The 26,544-nt window shown below is 37.6% G+C and overlaps 1 protein-coding gene, 1 long non-coding RNA gene, 1 other non-coding gene and 1 pseudogene across 5 annotated transcripts in view; 2 read left to right on the plus strand and 2 right to left on the minus strand.

The window, feature by feature from the left end:
- SPAG1 (sperm associated antigen 1) overlaps window positions 1–26,544 on the plus strand; it is a 70,985-nt gene that overhangs the window by 14,478 nt on the left and 29,963 nt on the right. Inside the window, exons 4-10 of one of the 2 annotated variants that reach the window (XM_060611014.3) lie at window positions 1,273–1,398; window positions 5,332–5,396; window positions 5,997–6,103; window positions 6,707–6,812; window positions 10,123–10,253; window positions 13,465–13,571; window positions 18,040–18,199. In XM_060611014.3, coding sequence (XP_060466997.3) covers window positions 1,273–1,398; window positions 5,332–5,396; window positions 5,997–6,103; window positions 6,707–6,812; window positions 10,123–10,253; window positions 13,465–13,571; window positions 18,040–18,199 — 802 coding nt within the window. The remainder of the gene's footprint in view (window positions 1–1,272; window positions 1,399–5,331; window positions 5,397–5,996; window positions 6,104–6,706; window positions 6,813–10,122; window positions 10,254–13,464; window positions 13,572–18,039; window positions 18,200–26,544) is intronic. The other variant, XM_060611017.3, reaches the window with a different exon arrangement.
- TRNAR-CCU (transfer RNA arginine (anticodon CCU)) lies at window positions 6,881–6,953 on the minus strand. Its single transcript has one exon. It is a non-coding gene; the product is annotated as a tRNA-Arg (tRNA).
- On the minus strand, window positions 9,484–23,729 carry LOC132664352 (uncharacterized). 2 transcript variants are annotated; one of them, XR_009603608.3, is made up of 4 exons: window positions 23,608–23,729; window positions 21,511–21,624; window positions 10,056–10,202; window positions 9,484–9,931 (listed from the first exon to the last, which is right to left on the minus strand). It is a non-coding gene; the product is annotated as an uncharacterized LOC132664352 (long non-coding RNA). The 2 variants fall into 2 exon arrangements; XR_009603607.3 differs by having other exon boundaries at window positions 10,056–10,245.
- LOC132664349 (large ribosomal subunit protein mL39 pseudogene) lies at window positions 15,171–17,656 on the plus strand (annotated as a pseudogene).

The raw sequence follows: 26,544 nt of genomic DNA on the forward strand, positions 1-26,544 counted from the left end.
ACCCAGAAAGCTACATTTTTAAAAACTTTCTTGTTTTGCCATTTTATTGACTTGAAATTGAAAATCTGGTAATTAATCTACGAGTTAAATTAGTAGTTTATGTCCAGAGTTCTTTGGCTTTATTTTCCAGGGAAAAACAGCTTAGTTTTAGTTGCAGAATCTGCTTTTTCCCAACCGTGTGTTCTTTCTCAGTCACCTCTTGATTTTGTCTCCTCATCTCCCTTTCTTTCATGCTTTTCCCTGCCACTTCTCCCTCTCTGTGCTGCTGCCCCCTGCCCCCCTTCTCTCTTTCTTTCTTCCTTTGTAATTCCTCCTCTTCCTTTTCACCTTTCTTCCCTTACTGTTTTTCTGTTTCTTCTTCTGTTTCATCTGTCTGCCTCCTTTTCGTCTCCCTGCCTCCTGATACAGATAATATAGTTTATCACTATATCAACCATGTCTAATTTAATATGGTTTGACATATATTAGACCCTCACTATATAGCTGCTGAATAATAATAATAGAATTTCACAGATAACAAAGAAACTTCTCAATTTCTGCCTAGAACCTGTAACAATTCAGTTTAATAAACATTATTATGAGCCTGTTATGTGCCAGGCACTGTGCTAGGTTCATACATCACGAAGATGAGACGAAGACATAGGTTCTGCCTCCAGAGGAATTTACAGAATGTGAGAGAGATGAACAATACATGGATGATTTTAAATCTCTGTGCTAATACGTGGAGGAGGAGCATTTCTAGTCCAACCAGGAAGTTCAGGAAAAGCTTGTTTGAAGGGATGAGAGTAAGCTTGCAAGATAATGAAAGTAGGAAGGGCAGCACCATGTGAATGTGTGTAACAATACTGAACTGTACACTTAAAAATGGTTAAGGTGATACATTTTGTTTTGTGTATTTTACCACAATTTAAAGGAAGAGTAGATTGGGCACCTGAGTGGCTCAGTTGGTTAAGGGTCCAACTCTTGATTTTGTCTCATGGCATGATCTCACAGTTGGTGAGTTCAAGCCCCACATAGGGCTTTCTGCTGATGGCGCAGAGCATGCTTGGTATTCTCTATCTCCCTCTGCCCTCCCCTACTCATGCTCTCTGTCCTTAAAATAAATAAACATTAAAAAAAATAAAATAGCAGAAGAACATTACAGATAGAATGGCATGACCAAATTGTCCCCCCAAAAATGAACACTTAAGAAACTATGATGATGTATAGTCCTTTCTAACACCTGGTTAATTACTTCAAACTGTATGTTCACTTTCTTCTCCCTCTTCTCAGAGTTGGGTATCAGAAATTAAAAATGAAGAAAATAAAATATACTTTCATGAAACTGAAACATTCCCAGCGATGGAAGATAATTTGCCTCCAGTTCGTGGTTCAAACAGCCGTCTTCACGTTAGTAAGGTAGGCCATTTTGGTGTGGGGGTGGGTGGGGTGGGGGGGGGAGATGATTGCTGTTTATTGAGGGCGCTAGCTCAGTTTAATCAGAGTAACCACAGTGTGATGTCCTCTGAGAGTTGGGGGTTATCCTTCAGCTGGCCGTGTGCTATTGCCTTCTTGAGTTGGCTGTGTTTTATCACCTGGTGATCAAAATGAAATGCCATTTCCCTTTGAAGACTTTCATCTTGAGCTTACCGCCTTTCTTCATTTTTCATTTGTTATGCCATGATCTTATGTGCTCATAAGATCTAATTCAGTGTGTGAGCATTTCAGGGAATAATTTTATCTGTCCAGTAGAAGCATAGAGGAAATAATTTGTAACATTATTAACTATGGACTTAAAGTACTCAAGCAGTTATATATGTCATTCCTCTGTTTATTGCATATTTTTCACCCTTATTTCCCCAGCCCCTTGTGATGATTTTTCTGTGGTTGATCCCTATTTTGTTCTGTAGACCTGTCCTTTTTAACCCATGGGTTTCATAGAGAAAAAACCTGTTGGAGTTCCAGGTCCATTTGTATATTTTTTTTAATGTTTATTTATTTATTTTAAGAGAGAGAGAGCAAGACAGAGGGTGAGTGGAGGAGATGGAGAGAGAGAGAGAATCCCATACAGAGCCCAACAGCACAGGGCCTGACACAGGGCTTGATCTCACTAACTGTGAGATCATGACCTGAGCCGAAATCCAGAGTCAGATGCTTAACCAACTGAGCCACCTATGTGCCTCCGGGTCCATTTATACTTAACTTCAGGTTAAAACTGAGCTTCTGAGCATCCACCTGACTCAGATATTATAGAATCTAAGCCATTGTCTCACAGGCATTGGGAGTCTCTGGGCTCTCACATGGATCACACATTCCATTCCCTCTCCCCCCAATTTTTTCTTTTATTCCTATCATTTGTGGAAGATTGGCTACCCAGATCTCTTCATTCTGGATTAACTCGTTATTGTTATTCTCATTTCTTCTTTGAATACTCAATTTTATTTAAAAAAGATCCATAGCTCTTCATCACACAGCTCTCTGATAATTAACTTTCCTGCATCTTTTTACTCCCCATTAAGAATAACTCACGTAACCAAGGTACACAGTAATATTGTAAGGGTGCCACTGTCTGTAATCAATAAATTTGTTTTTATTGGACACCCATTTTGTGCTAAGTCTGTGCTGTAAAAATGTAACAGGAGGTTATATAGTTCAGTGTGGTATTGTGATTATGAAAGTGTAATCCATGGATCCTGGGTGTCCCAGAGATCCTTCCAGAGGGTCTAGAAAGTCAATGCTATTTTAAAAAATAATGCTAATTCTTTGTCTTTTTCTCTGTGTTGACATTTGCAGCAGGTGCAGCTGCTGGTGCCTTAGCACAAATCAAGGCAGCGAGTGGGACCAAACTATACTAGGAGTTACTTTTCTCCACTGCTACCCATTTACAGTAAACATTCCAATTTAACTTAAAAATGTCTTCTATGAAACAACAAGACTTCTTTATTTTGTTAAATCTTGAGTCTTGAGAACTTATCTTTTTAATATTCTGTGTGACAAAATATGAAGTATTCAAAAAATGCTTCAAGAGCTGCCAAGGTGGCTCAGTCAGTTAAACATCGACTCTTGATCTTGGCTCAGGTCATGATCTCATAGTTCGGAGGATCAAGCCCCATGCATCGGGCTCTGCGCTAACAGCATGGAGCCTGCTTGGAATGTTCTCTCTCTCTCTCTCTCTCTCTCTCTCTCTCTCCCTCTCCCTCTCCCTCTCCCTCTCCCTCTCTCCCTCCCTCCCTCCCTCCCTCTCTCTCCCCCCAACCCTCACCATGTCAAAATAAATAAGAACACACACAAAAAAACCCGAAAAGCACTTCATGGTGAAGAGAAATCTAGGTTATTTTGAGATTTGTAGGTTGAGTTCAGTTGCCAGCTTAAGTAACCACTTTTTCCTGGAACAGTTTTTAACTTGAAAGAGTGATTGACAGACAAATTGTGGTTATTCAGACTTGGGTGAAAATGAATCAAGTGGGAGTGTCACTTTAAGGAAAAGAACTGACAGTGGTTTTTGCTAGTGATAAAATCTGAGCTTTCAAGTGCAGCTTAGAGTATTTCAGAATCTTACATGGCTCTTAAATACTTGTGACAAAAAAATTTCTCCTTAAGGGGATACTTAAAGATTTTTCTGATGAGCTCCATGCAGATATTAACAGATACGATTTTTATTTTTATTTGTTTACTTTTTAAATGTTTATTTTGGGAGGAGAGAGGGGGGGGTGGGGACAGAGGATCCAAAATGGGCTGTGCACTGACAGCAGGGAGCCCAGCACTGGTTTCAAATTCACCAACAGTGAAATCATGACCTGAGCCGAAGTGGGACTCTCAACCGACTGAGCCACCCAGGTGCCCCAAGATTTTTAAACTGTATAATGAAATGTAGGAATATTTGGAAGATCTGCATAACTCCAAGTGACCGATGCCCAATGTTACAAAATTGTGCATAGGTAAATGACCCATTCAAAGTGGTTTCAGATTGTGACTAACTTTTAAGAAACCATTTAAGAAACTGTTGAGCATTATGGCTCTTGTTTGCTTTCCTCTCTTTCCCTTCTGGTGCTTGTAGGGGGCATGTGACCGAGGTTGGGCTGCTGAATGGCAGGGAGCTAGTGCCTGCTTAGGGATGGGCACCTGACCCAAGCTAGCCAATCCTGAATCCTTCCCTGGGATTTCTCTAACTGAAGTTAGAGACGAGTCATGCTCCTTTTCCTTCCTTCCTTCTTTCCTTCCTTCCTTTCTTTTTTTTTTTTTTTTCTTTTTATAAAGACTTTAATTTTTTAATTTTAATTTTAATTTAATTTTATTTATTTATTTATTTTTTATTTTTAGGACAGAGAGAGACAGAGCATGAACGGGGGAGGGGCAGAGAGAGAGGGAGACACAGAATCGGAAACAGGCTCCAGGCTCCGAGCCATCAGCCCAGAGCCTGACGCGGGGCTCGAACCCACAGACCACGAGATCGTGACCTGAGCTGAAGTCGGACGCTTAACCGACTGCGCCACCCAGGCGCCCCTTAATTTTAATTTTAGAGAGAGAGAGAGAGCATGTGATTGGGAGAAAGAGGGAAAGGGGCAAAAGGAGAGAGAGAGAATCCCAAGCAGGCTCCATGCTCGGCGCAGACCCCAACTCGGGGCTCAATCCCATGACTCTGAGATCAGGACCTGAACCAATCAAGAGTCGGGTGCTCAACTGACTGAGCCACCCAGGTGCCCTCTCCTTTTCCTTTCTGATTGGGAGTCCCATGAGTTTATAATCCCACACTGCTTGTGGCCACTATGCCTGCTACGTGGAAAAAGAAGAGCCAGAGGGGAAAAGGAAATCAGTAGGCAGAAAGAAACAGGGACTGGGGACAAGGGGAGAGTGGAAGAGCTGGAGAGGGTATCAGAATCTTCTATCTAGCAATACCGCTGCCTCTTCATCAGTTTGGTTACATAAGCCAATAGTTTATTTTTTTAATAGAATTAGTCCAAGTTGGGAATCTGTCATTTGAAACAAAACTATTCTAATGCACCAAAATAGTTAATCTTATTTCTCCAGTGCCTAGGTTTTAAAAGACTGATAGTTCACTACTTTTTTGTTATAAGAAAATCACTAAAAATGAAATTTCACACATGCAAGTTTTTAAATTTTATATATGTACTTAAAGTCCTGTAGATCGCTCCCAGAATTAACTACCAATTTAAAATCCTTTTTTTTTTTTTAACATACTGTATGTTATAGTTACAATACTGGAGTTGTTATAACTTCAAGAGTACCTATTTTTCTTAATCGGTATATCTTAATCCAATACTTCACATTGTGTTTATCATAAAATCTGCTAATCTTAAATATGTCTCATAAAATATGATTTTATTCTTTCAGGAAAAATATTCTAATAGTAGACCAACTAAAAAGAAAATCCCAAGGGATTATGCAGAATGGGATAAGTATGTTTTATATTTCTTTATACAAAACTTGTCACTGAAAAATTCTCTATCATAGAATATCGTAGTAATCTCTTACTTATTATAAATCTGAACTACCAAGTTACTTTGGCAGAGTACTAAGAGTATCTGGTCTAAGCACTTTTGATCTTCATTTTTCACTGAATAAATATCTATAGCATCCTTTTGTTTATAAAAGCAACTAAAAATAGGTAATCCTAATGCTCACTGAAAAGAAAAAAGAACAAAAATTTTAAATAGATAAATTAATTATAATTTTAATTACAAAGTTCTGAACAGTTTCGGTCTGATTAACATGTATATCCTCTTCCCTCTCTCTCTGCTCCTCCCCTGCTTGCACTCTCTCTCTCTCAAAAATAAATAAACGTTAAAAACAAAACAAAACAAAACAAAAAAACCCCATGTAGATCCTCAATGAGTTGTATGGTTTCTAAGAGTGAAACAGGTAATTTGTGGCATAAACCTATTACGCATTTTCAGAATATGTGTCTAAAGGCACAGTGGTACAAGTATAAGAATATCAATAATATATTTTATTTTCTTATAATGTACATTTTTTCAGTTTTTTTCCTTTCATTTAAGATTTGACGTGGAAAAAGAATGTTCAAAAATTGACGAAGATTACAAAGAAAAAGCCGTAGTAAACAAGTCACATTTGTCTAAAATTGAGACAAGAATAGACACAGCAGGTAATTGGGGAAAAATAAGAATAATTTAGTAGTTTTTACAGTTTACATTTTAAAAATTATAGTAAAAGCTATTAGGTCTAGAAGGTCTAGAAGACATTCTTTTTAAGCAGTACAGATTTCCATTAAAAGTTCATGGATTTTCTCCTAGAGTTGACCACCTCTAACAAATTCAGTTCCATTCTTTAACTACCTAATTTTATGAGTAATAGTTACACTGAGGTTTAGTAAGACTCAAAAATATAAGAATAAAACTATGTTTTTACTGTAATTTTTCACTTTTTTTCAAATCCTCTTTTTCTCCAGATACCTCATTTTTTTTCCTTTTACCTCAAAATAAAAAGATATAGCAGTTTGTTTTCATTTGAAGTCCATAGGTGTATACCTCCTTTAAAGTGAAGTAAAACCAATAATAGAAAAAATCTAAACACTCACAAATTGTGATGATTTAAAGAAACATTTCCTAAACTTAAGAAACCTCCTATTTCCTTTTATTTCCTTCACAATTTACTGCTTCTGTTGAAGTAAGCATTCTTGGATTTAAATTTTTTTTAAATTCTATTCAATTATATATTTTTTTATTTATAGCAGATAATTTATTTCTAGGTCTAACTGAGAAAGAAAAGACTTCCCTTGCTACTCGTGAAAAGGAAAAAGGAAATGAAGCTTTCAACTCAGGAGATTATGAGGAAGCTGTGATGTATTATACTAGGTGAGCAGATTTTTCTGTGATTTATGTTGCTTTTTTTTTTTTTTTTTTTTTTTTTTAAGTAGGCTCCAAGCCCAACATGGGGCTTGAACTCATGACCCTGAGATCAGGAGTCACATGCTCTACCAACTGAGCCAGCCAGGAACCCTTTGTAGTGGTTTAAACTTCCCATTAAAAAAAAAAAAAAAGATAATGTTTCTATTTAATTGTTGAAATGATATAAATAAAAAGTCTTTCAGAATCATTTAAGATATTATACTTATGATTTATCATAAATTTACTTGTGTTTGGTTTGTTTTTTAAATACTTTTTCTCAACCCTTTAAGCTCCCCACCCCATCCCCAGTTTTGACAGAGGTCCTAACTTTCCTATTTGACAGAGAAAATAGAAGGCATCTGAATGGAACTCGACAGAAAGTCCATATAGCATAGAGGTTAAGAATTCAGGTTCTGTAGTCATACTGCCTAGATTTAATCATGACACTTATGATACTACCTCCCACCACAGGGTCTTTGCATATGCTGGGTCTCTGTGTAAAATATTCTTTCTTTTTCTCATTATCTAGTTAATTCTAACTTACCTTCAGGTCTCATCCCATGCTTTACTTCTTTGGGGGAAGTCTTCCTTTACCTCCCAGACAAGGTTAAATCTTTACCCTACTCCACTCCTCCCCACCCTTGACCCCCAATTTATACGCTCTTGTAGCAGTCTTGCCTCTCCTTTTTTTTTTTTAATTTTTTTTTTTTGACATTTATTTATTTTTGAGACAGAGCATGAACAGGGGAGAGGCAGAGAGAGAGGGAGACACAGAATCTGAAACAGGCTCCAGGCTCTGAGTGGTCATCACAGAGCCCGACGCGGGGCTCGAACTCACGGACCGTGAGATCATGACCTGAGCCGAAGTCGGACGCTTAACCGACCAAGCCACCCAGGCGCCCCCAGTCTTGCCTCTCATTTGTGGTACTTGTTGGAGGTATAATTTAAGTTCGTGTGATTTGATAGTAAGTAGACTGTAAGCTCTGTCAGAACATAGTGCCCTTGTCAGTTTTTTTATACCTTTGTATCCCCAGTGTCCAACAAAGTTCTTGGTTCATAGTAGATGTTCAATAAATACTTATCTGAGCTTTTGAAGCTCTTATAGTCCATGAAAAGTAGACTAATTTCCTAAAACATTGTTACAAACTAATTGTGCTTATAGAATCCCTTACACCATCTTAGAAATAAACTCTCTACAAACTTTTATCCACCTTTGAAAAGAAGATTTTCTTTTTCAATGTTGTGTCACTAAAGCATTTTATCTCCACTGATTAGGTGGACATACAAGGTATGTTCTTTTATTCAGTATAGTCTTCCCCTTTCAGATAGATGGACGTCAATACTGATGTTCTTTTTTTGTAGATTTCCACCAGTGGAGTATCTTAGTCTATTATAGGGAACAAAATTTTTCTTGTCTTTTAAGAAATCATAGAGGGAGGGGCACCTGGGTGGCTCAGTCGGTTAAGCTTCCAACTTCAGCTCCGATCATGATCTCACAGCCCGTGAGTTTAAGCCCCACGTTGGACCTTGTGCTGACAGCTCGGAGCCTGGAGCCTGCTTCAGATTCTGTGTCTCCCTCTCTCTCTCGGCCCCTCCCCTTTGTACTCTGTCTCTCTGTCTCTCTCAAAAATAAACATTAAGAAAAAAAATTAAAAAAAAAAGAAATCAAAGAGGGAAAAAGTAAAGCGGCATGGCATAATGGCTAAAGGAACTCAGACTGCCACTTTCTGACGTCAGGCAGATTCCTCACCTCTCTTGCCTCAGTTTTCTCAGTGTGATGACGCTGGTGTAGTGCCTACTTCGGAGCAGCTGTGAGGACTAAATAAAGCAAATACTGAAAGGCAGGATAACATGGTGGTAACAATAGCAGGTGCTGGAGTAGGCTGGGTTTGAGTCCTGATTCTCATTTACTAACTTGTGGCCTTGAGCATGTTACTTAGCCTTTCTGTTACATCATTTTTTTTCAACCGTAAAGTAGGAAGAGCAGTAATGTGAGCAGTAAATTTAGAGCAGTAATGTCTTTCATGGATTGTAGTGAGAATTAAAGGAGCTCAGTGTTGAGTGCCTGGCACGTAGGAAGTGCTCAGTGTCAGGTACTTGTATTAGTTATCCTTACTTGTATTTTCTGTGTTTGGTCTCTACCCAACCATGTCATTGCTTTATAATTATCTTTAATGATCTTAGTAAATTGCTACTTTTTCTGGCTCTTCCATTTTCATCTTCTATTCTTCTGGATTTAGAAAATTCAACGCACCAATACCCTTATCTTTCCTATACTTCGGAATACATTATTTCACAGCATTCCAAATCAACTTTTTAAACAGCAACGAACTAGGTTTTAAGTTCCTTCTCTCATCAGTTATTTTGCATTCATACTCTTAGCACAACAAAATGTGCTCGTAAAGTCCGTATTCCTCAGTTACTACTACTCTCCTGTTTTTCTTCAATTAAACTTCTCGGATTAAATTATGAGCATTGCCTTAGAGTTAAATCTTTTAGATTATAAGCTAAACTCCTGTTTTTAGATAATAAACTAAACTCACCATAATAGCTTAATAAAGGGTATTAGTTGTGATTGATTGCTCCATTTTTTTTGTACTAGGACATTGTCTCTAAGGGATCAAAACATGTATTTGATGTTAACTAAACTGTTTTTTTTAGGAGATCTATGGGCGTTTAGGTTACCATGTCACTTGTAAAGCCAGAGCCAACCTTAAACTGCTTAACTGGATATTTAAGCATCTGTGTAAATAGTGATTCAGTATGTTTACAGAGCTGTATTTTATTGCTTTTGATCCTGCAGGCTGTATTAGCTTGCTAGGACTGCCATAACAAAGTGCCACAGGCTGAGGGGCTCAAACAGAAATGTATTTTCTCACCATCCTGGAGGCTACAAATCTGATCAAAGTGTCAGGAGGGCTGGCGTCTTCTGGGCCCCTGTTCTGGCTTGTAGGTGACTGTTTTCTCTCTGTGTCTTCAAGTGGTCTTTCCTCGGCATGTGTCTGTGTTCTAATCTCTTCTTATAAGGACACCAGTCATATTGGACGAAGGTATACCATCATGACCTCATTTTGACTTCATCATCTCTGTAAAGGCAACGTCCAAATATAGTTATGTTCTGAGCTACTGGGGATGAGGACTTCAGCATGAGTTTTGGGGACACAATGCCACCCGTGACACGGGCTATGATTGTTCTCTTTACAACTTTACCTGAGTTTCTCTATCTTCATATGTTTTCCTCTGGTCAACTTGTTGCCAATAAGTGTCTCTCTTGTAGGAGTATATCAGTGCTTCCCAATGTAGTGGCCTATAACAATCGCGCTCAAGCAGAACTCAAGCTACAGAACTGGAACAGTGCTTTTCAGGATTGTGAAAAGGTGTTGGAGTTAGAACCTGGAAACTTAAAGGGTAAAAACTATTCGTAGAATGCTTTAAATTTACATCAGGATTTGTTAGACCATTTGTACACACTGTAATTATACTAAGAATATTTCAAATACGCTCTAATTTCTATATGTGAATCATCATCTTCATAAAGTGACTTTTAACTTCAAGTTTAACTTAGAATTTGAATTCCTGGTTATTTGTATTGAAGTAGTTAATAATGCCAGGGGTGCGAGTTTGGTAGGAGCAGAGAGAGAGGGAGGAAGACACAGAATCTGAATCAGGTTCTAGTCTCTGAGCTCAAACTCACAAACCATGAGATCATGACCTGAGCCAAAGTGGGATGCTTAACCAAGTGAGCTACCCAGGCTCCCCTGTCTTTTTTTAAAATCTTCTATTTAATGTTTATTTGTTTTGAGAGAGAGAGAGAGAAAAAAAATGAATGAGTGGGGGAGGGGCAGTGAGAGAGGGGGACAGAAGATCTGAAGCGGGCTCTGTGCTGACAGCAGAGAGCCTAATGTGGGGCTTGAACTCACGAACCATGAGATCATGACCTGAGCGGAAGTCGGATGCTTAACTGACTAAGCCACCCAGGTGTCCCAATATTTGCCTTCTTGTTACTTACTTATCAAACTATCTTTTTATCCAAAAAATATCTAAGTGTAATTTAATACAGATTTTCTAACATTTATTAATATAATAAGCCCACACCAGAGCTCTAGAACCTTCTACCAGTGGCTTTGTGGGCATTTCCACTTATATGTCCATAGACATTTTAAATGTGTCCAAAACCAACTATATGTTTTCACCAACACCAGCACTCTGTTCTGATTTCCTGTCTCTGTGACTGCACAACTTTGCCATAGTCTAAGTCCAAGGTATACAAGTCAGACTTTGCTTTCCTTTTCTGTTATCAAGAAGCAATCATTCCACAAGGGAGTAGCATAATTTACAATAGACTCTATTTCTTTAAAAAAATTTTTTTTTAATGTTTATTTTATTTTTGAGAGAGAGACAGAGTGTGAGCAGGGGAGGGGCTGAGAAAGAGGGAGACACAGAATCTGAAGCAGGCTCCAGGCTGTGAGCTGTCAGCACAGAGCCCAATGCGGGGGTCAGACTCATGAACCATGAGATCATGACTTGAGCCGAGTCAGACGTTTAACTGACTGAGCCACCCAGGCACCCGGACTCTATTTCTTTAAGTGTTTATGTATTTGAGTAAACATAAACACTTAATTTTTTTCACATGGAATGTAACCTTTTGTGACTGTGAACATGGGTGTGCAGAAACCATGGGCATGCTGAGGGGAGACCCTGGATCCTGGGAGATCAGCCCTGACTGTCATTACCATGGATTGCCCTCCTTTCACTAGTAAAGTCCTCTTGTGCTTATATTTTGTTTCTGTCACAGAGTATGGGTGGACTCCCAATTTTAGGAGATGGCAGAAAGGGCTTTGCGATCTCCTGATGAGCCCACACCAACACCATGTCAGGCCCTATGCCAGGCACTTGAAATGTATTATTTCTGCTAATTTCACAGTAGCTTAGTAGAGGTTCAGATACTGTTATTAGTATACTCATTTTACAGAAGAGGAAACTGAAGCATAGAAAGATTAAGCAACTCACCCACGATCAAACAGCTAGCAAATGGCAGAGACAGGACTCAACACTGGACAACGGACTCCAGAGTCCACATTCAAACACTAATTTCTGTCACCAGAATGGCTTTATGTTTTCATTCTTCCTTGTTTGAGTAATTTCAAAAGCACCAGAATCTTCACTACTTAAAAAACAAATTAAAATGGGGCGCCTGGGTGGCTCAGTCGGCTGAGCATCTGACTTCATCTCAGGTCATGATCTTGCAGTTCGTGAGTTCGAGCCCCGCATCAGGTGGGCTCTGTGCTGACAGCTCAGAGCCTGGAGCCTGTTTCAGATTCTGTGTCTCCCTCTCTCTGCCCCTTCCCCACTCATTCTCTGTCTCTCTCTGTCTCTCAAAAATGAATAAATGTTAAAAAAAAACCTTTTTTTTAAACAAACTAAAGCCAAATCTAGTAATGAGTATGGCTATAAAACATTGTCTTATGTTTGCTTAAGTGAATAAATAACTTCCTCTTCAAAGCTTTATTTTTTACTCAAAATATAATTGTTCTAAATGCAATGTGGTATTTGGATTCATCCTTTGACAGAAAAAGGCATCAGCAGAAAAATTAGTGAAACCCAAATAAAACCCGTAGTTTAGTTAGTAGTATTATACCAATATTAATTTCTAGTTTTGTTACATAAGCTGTTAGCATTAGGGGAAGCTGGGAGAAGGTATATGAGAACTTTTTGTATTGCCTTTGCAACTTTTCCATAAATCTAAAATTATTTCAGAAATAAAAGTTAAAAAAGTAATAATTGTTATATCATGCCTATTTTTTGGAGACATTTCCTTCTGCGTAGTCATAGTACTTTTAGTGCAACAGTTTTCATTAAATTTATGTGAAAATGATTTATCCTTTAGATTTTCATGGCTCATTCTTTTTTTTTTTTAATATTATTTATTGTCAGGTTCGCTAACATACAGTGTATACAGTGTGCTCTTGGCTTCGGGAGTAGATTCCCATGATTCATCGCTTACATACAACACGCAGTGCTCATCCCAAGTACCCTCCTTAATGCCTATCACCCATTTTCCCCTCTCTCCTGCCCCTACCTCATCAACCCTCAGTTTGTTCTCTGTATTTAAGAGTCTCTTATGGTTTGAATCATGGCTCATTCTAAGACTAGAAGCAAATTGGTCAAATTTACATTTTAAAATAGCATATTAAAATATATCAGGTGTAAAATTCTCACTTTTCAAAATTTCTAAGCCTGATTCTTCTCAAAATAATAACTATACAAAGTTCTCTCATCATACCTGGATAATGATGGGGCTATAAAGGCATTCATTATCAGTTTCAAATAGTTACCAAATTAGGGGCACCTGAGTGACTGTTGGGTAAGTGGCCGACGTCAACTCAGGTTATGATCTTGCGGTTTGTGAGTTTGAGCCCCGCGTTCGGCTCTGTGCTGACAGCTTAGAGCTGGGAGCCTGCTTCAGATCCTGTGTCTCCCTCTCTCTCTGCCCCTCCTCTGCTAGCTCTCTCTCTCTCTCTCTCAAAAACAAATAAACATTAAAAAAAGAAAAGAAAAATATGTTCTAACCATGCTAGTGTACATTAAAAGATATAACTTTTTCTCGGTAAATTTTCAGCTCTTCTGCGCCGTGCCACTACATATAAACATCAAAACAAGCTCCAGGAAGCTATAGAAGATTTGAATAAAGTACTGAATGTTGAACCTGATAATGAGTTGGCCAAAGTAAGTACAGAAAGTGATTCCTCACCTAATTCTATTATTTCTGTATTTATGTTAAAATGATATCAGTCTTGCTGGATGAATGATGTTGAGAATTAGGTCACAGCTTTAAAAACTAGGTATATCCCAAACACCCTAAAGTGTTAATATCTATTTGAAGTGGAAGAAAGCAGGCTTTTAAATTGTCCAAAACTATAAGCCTACTTCTGAAGGATAAATATTTATTGATTTAGATCTATAACATTGTACAAGGTATACATATGTTGATTAGATACATTTATGTATTGCAATATGATCACCACCTTAGCTTTAGCTAAGACCTCTGTCATATCACATAATTATTTCTCTTTTGTGGTAAGAACAATTAAGATCTAATCTCTTAGAAGCTTTGAAGTTTAGGATACAGTATTGCTGACTGTAATCTCTATACTATGCATTAGCTCTCCAGAACTTATTTATCTACTAATTGCAAGTTTGTACCCTTAAACAACATCTCCCCAGTGTCCTTACCCCACCAGCCCCTCGTTATAACCATTTTACTTTCTGTTTTTATGAATTTGGCTTTTGGAGATTTCACATATAAGTGATATCATACAATGGGGATATTTAATTTTTCTCTTTCCTGCAGTGTTGTAAGCAATGCTTTTCTCTGAGCCAATCTCAATTTAACATGCAGAGTGGTATGGAAGTTTCCTAGGTAGGATTAGGCACGCGCTCCATGGCCATAGAAGAGTGCATGGTAAGCATAGCACCACTGACAGCGTTTGCTGCCTGACTGAGCAGACTGATTCATATATGCACTCTGGGCTCTGTTTTGAGGCCTAAAGAGTAGAGGTAAGTGTTGAGAACAGTGAGGGGTCTGAGATTTTACCCTTCTTGCAAATTAACAAGGGAGCCTAGCAGAAGAGGCAAGACTTCTGGGTTAGACACAAAGTATTGTGTTATTCACACTATAGCAAACTGATGAGCTTCGAGTTCACGTCAGTTGCCTTGGCCCCCAAGTGCCCCAGGGAGGTGCAGAGTGGCCCAGATAGATGCTGCGCACTCAGCAAGTTTATATCACAGCCAAAGAATCCCAAATTTAGGAATCCCCCATCTTTTATAGTGGAATACAAGCAAACCTATCCAAAATTCTGTTCCAGAGGGAAATATCTTTATTATACTGGAGAGCAAATATACCTCTCTCTTTTCTGAAGGGAAATACTGTTTTCCAAGGCTGTTCTCAGTACAAACATCCTCAAAAAGATAGTCCGGAACAAATGTCATTTATTGCCTCTGCTCACAACAGATTTAGAAATATGAGAAACCCATGGAGAAACTTTCAGCAGTAAGTTGTCGCTGTTTCCACATGCACCTTTTGGGTTATCTGTCTCACTCTCTCAGTAGCAGTTAATGTCCCTGGTGGATTTATCAAGTCAGCATTTCTATGGATTAGGTTTAGGGCCCAGCTGAAAAAAAATACATCTTTTTCCCATAGTATTTCCATTTTATGGTGGTATATTTATTGAAAAGTTTGTATGACAATATTCTTAAAAATTTTTTCTTGTTTATTTATTTTGAGAGAGAGAAGGAAGGTGCATGTGAGTGGGAAAAGCAGAGAGAGAGGAAGAAAGAATCCTAAGCAGGCTCCATACTGTCAGCACAGAGCCCAACACGGGGTTCAATCCCACGAACTGTGAGATCACGACCTGAGCTGAAATCAAGTCAGACACTCAGCCAACTGAGCCACCCAGATGCCCCTCTCTAAAAAAAATGTTTAAACAAGGAGAACCACCTTTAATGTCACTACCCAATATAATTTAATATTTACATATTAACTTTCAAGACTTAACCATTTATATTTTAACTATATGCAAAGATTAACTCAAAATGGATCATATACCTCAGTGTAAAACCTAGAATATAAGAGTTCTAGAAGGAAACATAGGATAAAATTCATAAAAGAAAAAGTTGGTAAATTGGACTTCATTAAAATTTAAAACTTTTGCTCTTTGAAAAACATCATCAGAAGAAAAAACAGGACAAACCACAGACTAAGGAAAAAAATATTTTCAAATTGTATATCCAACAAAGGACTTGCATCACGAATATACACATGGTCCCCAACGTACAATGTTTTGACTTATGATTTTTTGATTTCCTAATGGTGCCAAAGTGATATGTATTCAGTACAAACTGCACTTTGAATTTTGAATTTTGAATTTTGATTTTTTTTCCAAGCTAGCAATACGCTGGGCAGGGGCAGTGAGTGGCAGCTCCAGTCAGCCATGTGGTCACATAGGGAAAGCAAGACACAACTGTTCTGTGCCCATACAGCCACTGTGTTTCTCACTTTCAGTATTCAGTAAATTACATTAGGTTTCATCACTTTATTATAAAATAGGCTTTGTGTTGGAGGATTTTGCCCAACCATCGGGTAATATCAGTGTTCTGAGCACGTTTAAGGTGGGCTAAGCTAATAAGCTACAATGTTTGGTAAGTTAGGTGTATTAAATGCATTTTCAATTTACGATGGGCTTCTGTAAAGTTCTTCTCAAAACTCAATAACAAAGAAGCAAACAAGCAAATAATGCAGAATGATCTCTTTAATAAAGAGAAAAACAGGCAGTTATCATTAACTCCTCAAACTGAGAAGACTGAATTTAAACACGATGAGAAAACTGACCCTGGCACTGTCTTTGTGACGAATAAAAACATTTCAACTCCTTATAGTTGTGCTATCCATTTAAGTGAATGATCCTGCAGGAAGTCAATTCTGGGTCTTGTGGATGGACAACCTGGGGACATGTTTAAACCTTTGACCACATCCCAGGAAATTGAATTCCTTACTTTCAAAGATCATGGTCCAGTAGAAATGAATAAGGCTTATTAGCATTCTTGTGCCATGATGATGAGCTGTGTGATAGAGAGGGCATTCAAAGATGAATGTGTGGTCAGTTTGGTCAGAGCTCCAGAGGTTTCTGTAATCTCTGGAGCCTTCTGCTATGATGCAGTTCTGGATAAGAGACGTGATAAGTGGATGCCAACAAAAGAGAACCTGTGTTCCTTCACAGAAGATGCTCATGTTTTAATTTATAAACATCTTCCATTTGAAACTCTGGAAGTGGAAGCAAAAATGACATTAGAGATATTTCAACACAGCAAGTATAAAATGGATTTCATAGAAGAGCAGTCATCTCAGAACCCTGAGAGAATAGTCAAGCTACACAGATTGGTCACTTCATTGATGTGAGTGAGGGTCCTTTTAGTCCAAGAACAAGTATTTGTTTCCATTAGGAAGTGTCAGCAGTTCACAATCTTCAAACCACCCAGTTGAGTCTTGTATGAAGAATCCAGGGTCTGTCTTTACCTATACACTTAAGAGCACATGTTACAATATGGGATAAGCCATTGGAAAGATCTTGGAAAATGCTAACTGAAGCTCAAACTAAACCTACAGAGGAAAATGTACCGACCTAGCAACTTCCTAAAATGTAAATATGTATGGTAAATTAAAATAAATATATTCCTGTGAAAAAAATAAACTTAAAATCATACACCTACCGTATGATCTAACCATTCCACTCCTATGTATTTACCCAAGAAAAATGCAAGCATATGTCAATACAAAGATTTATGCACAGATGTTCATAATGGCTTTTTTATTGCCAAAAATTAATAACAGCCTAAACATATTTCAATAGGTGAATGGATAAATTGTTATATCCATACCATAGACTACTACTCACAATAAAAAGGAATGAACTGATAGAGATATACAACAGTGTGGGTGAATTTCAAAATAATTATGCTGAGTAAAAAACAAAGTACATATAGTATGATTCTATTTATATAAAATCCTAGAAAATATAAACTAACCTATCATGACAAAAAGAACAGCTGATACAGGGGAGGGCCAAAAAGGAGATAGTTGAAAGAAACAGGAAGAAACTTGGGAATGATGGATATTTATTATGGTCAAAAGCTATCAACATGTGCATTTGAAGTATACAAGTTTGTCAGCTATACCTCTGTAAGCTGTTAAAAATTGGGGGAAGGGAGGGAAGAAAAGTATTTTGATACATGTGTATTTTTCATTCTAATTGGCATAAAACGTAGAACTTTTAACATTACTTCAAAAAAAATGAGTCATATGATTTTGTTTGTATAAAACTGTGTCTCACTGTGTATACATACATGTAAAAATATATCTAGAAATGTCAGAATGTCAGTGTTATCAGAGTGGTAGGATTTCAGGTGGTTTCTTTCTTTTTCATGCTCATGATGCTTTAAGTTTTTAACCATGGACATGTATGATTATAATCAGACAAACCAATGAAGTTGTTTGAAAAAGGAAAGAAAGGTCACCATAAAAAGTGTTATCTTAGATATCTTTATTCACTTTTTAATATCTTCATATTCCTACCTGACAGGATGGTTATGTTTTTAATTAAAGGAAGAAATTTTCTTTAACATGGTGGTTATGTTGCAGAAGACCTTGTTGGAGGTTGAAAGAGATCTGAAAAATTCTAAGCCTGCACCTAAGACTGAAACCAAAGGGAAGAGAATGGTAATCCAGGAAGTAGAAAACTCAGAGGATGAAGGTGGAAAGGACAGCAGAAGAAAACAGGAAGACAACAGCAGAGATAAGAGTAAAACATCTTTTCTCTTTTGGTTATGCAAAAACCTCCCTTTTTATATGATGAGCTGGCTCAAATTTTCTCTTTCTATCAAAATTCTTAGTCTACCAAACTCTTTCTAGCTTTACCTTGTAAATTCACAAGCAAGTTTTTTCTGTATGTTTTTCCTACTATAATCTTCCAAACCCATTTTTCTTCTTAACCTGGTACTCATCTCTGGTGTTCAATTCCTGATTATCATGGTATACTGATAATATCAATAATATTATCATATTATCCATGTACCAGCCATTTGCAAGTTAACCTTAACCTTTACCTTTCTCCTAGATGATTGTTTCGTATATATCTACTTGGTTGTAAACAAAACATGTTGCCTTCACAGGAGTATAGGACAAAGATGAATGCATTGTTGGGAAATTGCTACATGTGCCTCTCAAAAAAATTTTTTATATATGCAAAAGAAATAGGCATAATTTCACCTCTGATATAACTTTTTTAAAAGAATCCAGACTAGGTAAACTTTTATCTTCATAATACAAAATAATGATAGTTACATCAGCTTTAAGGGGGAAGATCCACCTACTCCCTTGTGGGGGGTAGGGGGGTGGGTGGGCGGCTCTACCCCCTTCTGAGAGTAGCCTCCCACCCCCCACCCCAGCATTCAAAGGGAAAGCAACAGTTTTGAAAATCATTCATGGACAGAACTCAACTTGGCAAGTAACTGACAGAATATTTTAATTTTGAAAGAGAAATATAAAATGTTCATTCAACTTAAAAAAGTAAAGAGGTAAACATTGTTATTTTTTCAGTGACAGAAATATAACGTAAGATATATAGCTCAAGACAATATATGATCAGTGAAGACAGGGTAAAGACAAAGGGACCGAAAAAAAAAGGAGGAAGAGAAAAAAGGAAACAGAGTAAGAGCACCAGGGAGATAGGAAAAGAAGAGAGGGCATCAAAAGGATTTAAAAAAAAGAAAAAAAAAAAGGAGACATTAAATAGTTTTTCAAGGATTGAGACTCACCTTTCAGCACCTTTAAATAAATTCTTGCAGCAAATATTGTTCTACAGGTTTATATTCATCTAAAGGTGTCAAGCCAAGTGTCTTAAAATTAAAGGAGATCATTTAAAATCTTACGTGGGGGGCCCCTGGGTGGCTCGGTCGATTAAGTGCCCAACTCTTGATTTCGGCTCAGGTCATGATCTCATGGTTCATGGTTTCGAGCACTATGTGGGGCTCTGGGCTTGCGGTGCAGCACCTGCTTGGGATTCTCTCTGTCCTTTTCTTTCTGCCCCTCCCCATCTCATGCTCATTCGCACTCTCTCTCAAAAATAAATAAATATTTAAAAACTCTTTTAAAAAATTTACATATAGTGAAAATGGAGTTTTTTGGTATGCAGTTCCAACATGTATATAATTTCATGTGACAGCCACCACCATCAGGATACAGAACAATTCCATCACACCAAAGACTCCTTGCTCTCCTTTTAGCCAGATTCTCCCCTCACCTCAAACCTTGGTAACCGATGATCTGTCATAATTTCTTCAAAAGTTTTTTTTGGGGGACAATACTATTTCTCCTTTCCCACAGGGACTGTTATGCCACAATTGTTAGACCACTTAGTATTGTCCCACAAGTCCTTGAGGCTTTTTTCTTTTTTTTTTTTCTTACGATTGAAAAGTTTCTGTTGATCTATATTCAAGTTCACTGATTTTTTTCTTCTCTGATCCCAAATCTACTGTTGCTCCCATTCAGTGAATTTTAAATTTTGGTTATTGTGGTTTTCCACTCTAAAATTTCCATCTTTTAAAAATCTTCCATTTCTCTGCAAAGTTTTTTAAGTCTTTCTGTCCATTTCGGGAGAGTTTGGCTTTATTTCTGGGACATGGTTATAATAGTCACTAAAAGTCTTTGAGGATTAACATCTGTGTTATCTGGGGTTTCGCATTACTTAATTGTCTTTTCCCCTTGCCAAATGTTAATATTTTCTCTCTTCCTCATTTGTTAAGTAATTGTGTACTGTATACTAGCAATTTTATTTATTTATTTATTTATTTATTTATTTTTTTAACATTTATTTATTTTTGAGACAGAGAGAGACAGAGCATGAATGGGGGAGGGTCAGAGAGAGAGGGAGACACAGAATCCGAAGCAGGCTCCAGGCTCTGGGCTGTCAGCACAGAGCCCGACGTGGGGCTCAAACTCATGGACCGCGAGATCATGACCTGAGCTGAAGTCGGACGCTCAACCGACTGAGCCACCCAGGCGCCCCTAGCAATTTTAAATACTATGTGGTTTTCAGTCTTGTTTAAATCTTATGGAGAATTTTTTTAAAGCAGTTAATCTGATTAGGTTAGGGTAACCGTTTTCCTACCCAACTTCTGTGGAATATGGGTTTTTTTTTTAAAGTTTATGTATTTATTTTGAGAGAGACAGAGACAGCACAGTGGGGGAAGGGCTGGGGGGTGGGGTGGGGAGAGAGAATCCCAAGCAGGCTCTGTGTTGCCAATGCAGAGCCCGATGTGGGGCTTGAACTCACAAAACTGTGAGATCGTGACCTGAGTCAAAACCAAGAGTCAGACACTTAACCAACTGAGCCACCCAGGCATTCCTGTGGAATATGGTTCTAATGTCAGTTTAGTTTCAAGACCTTTGCAATGCTATTTGGATCTGTCCCACCTGTACACAACTCTGTGGCTAGCTGGGGTCTGGGCAGTGGTCTTCCCCTGTGATTCCGGTCTCAAAATTTTCAGAATGACGTTTAGGGTCACTTTATGCGTATAGATCACCTGGAGGGTACGTCCAGTCCATATACAATTCTTTGCAATTGTTTTCTTGAGTTCCCTTCTCTCTGTGATTCTTCTCTACTCATTCTGGTTTCCAATGGTTTTCCTTCCCATTCCTCTAGCTAGAAAGCCAGACTTTTAATTTCCCCATTCTACCGCACACTTCCCATGACTGTGTGCCTCCAGGACTAAGCAGCAACAGGACAGAGAAGAAAAGCAATGGGGAAGAATGCTTGGGACACAGCTTCTCTGACCAGAGATAAGAGTTTAGGTACCTACTTGGCTGCTGCTGCCTCTGCAGCTGCTGCAGGATTGGCTGGGGGCTGGGATTGGATAGAAAGGAAAAAAGAAAAAACCAGGTTTTCCCCAACTCTCTCTCATAGGTGCCAGCTAACTTGTTGCTTTAGATAAACTAAATAGAGGGCTTCTCCTGAAGCTCTTTCTCCCCACACCCAGTGCAGCAGTTCTGGGTTTTAGATGGCCTTTGACCCAGGTTAGGAGATATCAGAGGAAAGAAAAAACAGAAACTCACTGCTGGTTTGGTGGTATTTCAGGTTCTAGTTCCTTTTCCCAACTGGGCTGCTACCATTTACTTTTCGGTGTCCTCGTGTGCCTGCTGCATCAATTCTGTTTCAGATTTTTAGTTCTATTCAGTGGGAGAGATGGGTGGAGTGTGTTTACTCCATGTTGACAGGAGCTGCCTTTCTCATCACTAGTTTTTTTTTTTTTTTTTTTTGAAAAATTAGCACATTTGCAGAACTATGAAAGTGTTTTATATAGATTATTTTATTTAATTCTCAAGAAAGCTATAATGCAAACTTTCATAGATTAGGCAATGGAAGCCTAGACAGTTCTAGTTATTTGCCGCATATGCACTGGCTGTAAGTCACGTGGCTAGGATATGGCCCAGTATCTGTGTGACTCCAAAGTCTATCTCATAAAAGTGGTTACTGGATGCCAACTAAGAAAGTATACGTTCTATACTCTATAAAGTCCAGACTGAACATCACCAGGCTACACTGTCAAAGAAACAGATGTAATTTGGTGTTTATCTCCCTTGTGCTCACTGACTCTTATCAGAGGCTGAACCTATGTTGAGGAACAAGTGAGTTAAAAACCAATGTGATCATTTTTGATTAAAGGAGCATAAGAACTGAGTAGACATTTTTCCAAAGAAGATATTCACATGGCCAGTGGATACAGAAAAGGGTGCTCAACATCAGTCATCAGGAAAATGCAAATCAAAGCCACAATGAGATGTCACCTCAAATGTGTTTGAATTGCTGTCATCAGAGAGATAAGAAATAACAAATGTGGGCAAGGATGTGGAGAAAAGGGATCACCTGCTGACTGCTGGTGGGAATATAAACTAATGAAGCCACTATGAAAAACAGTATGGAGGTTCCTCAAAAGATTAAGAATAAAACTACCATATGGTCCAGTTATCCTATTTCTGGGTATATGTTCAAAAGAAATGAAATCACTATCTTAAAGAGGTATCTGTACCCTTTTGTTCTTTTCAGCATTATTCCCAATAGCCAAGACATGGAAACAACCTAAGTGTCCTTCAGCAGATAAGTGGATAAAGTAAATGTAAGACACACACTCACACACACTAGAATATTTTTAGGCCACACACACAAAAAAAAGAAGGAAATCCTGCTATGTGCAAAAACATAGGTGGACCTTTAGGACATTATGCCAAGTGAAATAAGTCAGAGAAAGGCAAATACCGTATGATCTCACTTCTGTGTGGAATGTAAAAAAAAGCCAAACTTGTAGAAATAGAGAGTAGAACAGTGGTTGCCAGGAGTGGGGGCATGAGGGATAAGTTGGTTAGAGTGCAAACTTCCAGTTGTAAGATGAATAAGTTTTGGGGAGCTAATTTACAGCATGGTGACTATAGTTAAAAATGTGGTATTATATACTTGAAAGTTGCTAAGAAAGTATATTTTAAATGTTCTCACTACAAAAAAAAGTTATGTAAAGTGATGGATGTTTTAAGTAACCTTACTGTGGTAATCATTTTGCAATATACGTATATACGTATTTATATGTGTATATATGTGTGCATGTATATGTATATATATAAAATCATCATGTTGTACACTTTAAACTTACACAAGGAATGTTATATGTCAATTATATGTCAATAAAGCTGGGGGAGGGAGAGATACTAAATGGCCCTCCTCACAAATAAACATAAACAGGGAAGGGCTAATCATTAAACAATGAGTAATATTCTATGATTAGTAATCTGAGTTAGGATTGTTATGTAATATCATTTAATAGGTTCATAAGATGTTTCTCTCTGAGTTAAGTGGTTATCCCTAACATTAGAACTACAGAGAAGCAATATTCTCATTCAGATTTCCAAGCAGCTAGAGCTTTAAGGGAACCATATCTGATCTTGTCATTCGTGCCCCTCAATAATTATTTTGTAGATCAGTGAATACTTAAAAATATGTGAGATTCCGAAAACAAAAATGTCTTGAGAGGAATGTAAATGTTAAGACCAGTTAGTTCCCTTTTATCAGGAAAGCAAATCCATAGGTGGAATAAATGGCTAGAAGCACAGAGGTAGTCCTTTTAAGATGAAATAAAATCAATGGGGCTATCTTATGCTCACCTTACCGAGTTCCATTGTTAGAGGTCCTGGAGCCTTGGACAAGACAGGAGAAATCGAAGTCACTTCTAGGAAATAATGTGAAAGCCCAGAGGGATGTTATTAGGATGGAATCCTTGCATGTGTTTCCCCATATCACCACATTCCGAGAAAGAATTCCTAGTCATTATGGGGTATGATGCAGGGAGCCCTGAAGGCCATGGAAAAATGCAGCACTTAGTGTTGTTTAACCTCGGCTGATAATGTTGCTCCCTTGCGAGCACCACTTGCGTTGGCCAGGCCCAGTTCATCCCGACTGAGGTATAACATAACCAGTGGATTTAACTTAATAGCTGACAGTTATTGAGCACCTACTCTGTATCAGGTACTGAGACAAGACAAATGATAGGTTTCCTTCACCTGCCCTTCCAAGGACCAGTATGAAGAAATATCTATATGTCAGGCTGATTAGGTCTGGGGATTTGAGTTTCTGGGCTTTCTTGGGAACTCCCCATCTATTTGTGTTTTCTTTCCCTACTGGAGAGCATTTAGACGTGACCATCATCATACAACTAGCTGTCAGAGGCTTTAGTATTTATTTTGTCTTCTTACAGAGTCTGTGAGAAGCAATCAGAGAAAATTAAGCATCTAGCCCCTCTTTAGTGCTGTTGCTTATTCCCCACTTAAAAATGAAATATAAGAAAATTAAATAGTAACTCACAGAAGAATAAAATACAGTTATTTCTCTTGTCCTGGAGTCAGTGGGATCAGGAAGGTGGAAGGGTAGGGATTTCAAAGAGTTAATAGACAAAATCATGAAAAGAAAGGTAAATGATGTTGACTGTAAAAGTGAAAAACCTGTGTAAGTCAGATGTTATAAAAAAAATTAAAAGACAAATGACAAACTAAGAAAAATGACAAGCAGTTGATAACCTTATAATATGAAGAGCTTTTAAAAAACAATAATCAAATGTTAAAATAGCCCAGTACTGAAATGAACAAAGTGTATGAACAGATAAATCACCAATGGATAAATTAAGTGATCAACAAATTTTGTATTGTTAATAAAAAAGGGAAAAGATTCCTTTTCTCTCCCATCAAATTGGCCAACATGGGGGTTTAAAAAAAAAAAAAAAAGAAAGAAAGTATCCTCTGACTCATCAAGGGTAAAGTGAAATAAGCATTCCTTTTTTTTAAATTGAGATAGGATACATATATCATGAAATTCATCCTTTTCAAGTTCAGTGGATTTTAATATATTCACAAGGTTGTGCAACCATCAACACAGTCTAGTTCTGGAACATTTTTTTTATCATCACAAAAAGAAATGTCATACCCATTAACAGTCACTTCCATCACCCCTCCCCTGACAACCACTATTTTCTGTCTCTGTGGATTTGCTTGTGCTGAATATCTCATATAAATGGAATCATACAATATGTGGTGTTTTATGTCTGGCTCCTTTTACTTAGCATAATAGTTTCAAGGTCCATCCATGTTGCAGCATGTGTCAGTACTTTATTCCTTTTTATGGACAAATATTCTATTGCATGGATAATACTACACTTTATCTGTTGATGTACATTTGGGCTGTTTCCACTTTTTTGTCTATTATGAATAATGTGGCTCTGCAAGTTTTGTGTTTATACATGTGTTTTTAATTTTAATAACTAGGAGTAGAATGCTGGGTTACATGGCAACTCAGTGTTTAACTTCTCTAGGAACTGCCAGACTATTTTCCAAAGTGGCTATACCATTTTATAGTCCCACCAATATATGAGGATTTTAATTCCTCCACATCCTTGAAACACTTGTTATAGTTTACTTTTTTGATTATAACCATCATAATGGGTGTGAAGTGGTAACTCCTTATGGTTTTGATTTGCATTTTTCTAATGACTTACTATGTTAACCAATCTTATGTGTTTATTATTATTTGTTTAGCTTCTTTGGAGGAATGTTTATCAAGTTCTTTGCCCATTTAAAAATTAGATTGTCTCTTTATAGTTGCATTATAAGTGCACTTTATATAGTCTGGATACTAGACCCTTGCACACAGTTTCTCCCATTCTGTGGGTTGTCTTTTTACTATCTTAATAATACCCTTTTATGCACAAAAGTTGTTAATTTTGATAAAGTTCAATTTATTTTCTCTTTTGTTGCCTGTGCCTTTGATGTCATATATAAAAATCCTTTGCCAAATCCAAGGTCATATAGATTTACCTTTATGTTCTCTTCTAAGAATTTTATGGTTTTAGCTCTTATATTTAGATTACTAACTTATTTTGATTGATTGATGTAGGAAGGGGTCCAACTTAGCTTTTTTTTTTCCCCCTCAGCATGTGGAAATGCATTGTCTGAACACCACTTGTCAGATTATTCTTTCCCCATTGAATGGACTTGGACACTCTTGTCAAAAATCAACTGGCCATAGATAAATATGGGTTTGCAGACTCTCAGTTCTATTCTGTTGGTCTAGATGTCTATCCTTATGTCAGTACCACACTGTTTTGATTACTGGAACTTTTAGTAAGTTTTGAAATCAGAAGTGTAAGTCCTTTGATTTTGTTCTTTTTCAAGATTGTTTTGATTATCCTGGACTCCTTTAAATTCCATATGAATTTGAGGATCAGCTTTTCCATTTCTGCAAAAAAGCCTGTAAGAATTTGTTAGGAATTATGCCAGATCTGTAGATAACTTTGGGTACCTTAAAATTAAGTCATCCTATCGGTAATGAAGAGATACCTTTCCATTTGTTGGTTTTCTTCCAGCAATGATTTGTAGTTTTCAGCGTACAAGTCTTTCACCTCCTTGGTTAAATGTATTCCTAAATTTTATTCGTATGACGCTATTGTAAACGGGATTGTTGTTGTAATTGTCAGATTGTTCATTGCTAGTATATCTTATACCCTGAAATTGCTGAATTTGCTTTTCAGTGTGTGTGTGTGTGTGTGTGTGTGT

This window comes from Panthera onca, chromosome F2, assembly GCF_046562875.1.
Source record: "Panthera onca isolate mPanOnc1 chromosome F2, mPanOnc1 haplotype 2, whole genome shotgun sequence".
Lineage (NCBI taxonomy): Eukaryota > Metazoa > Chordata > Mammalia > Carnivora > Felidae > Panthera > Panthera onca.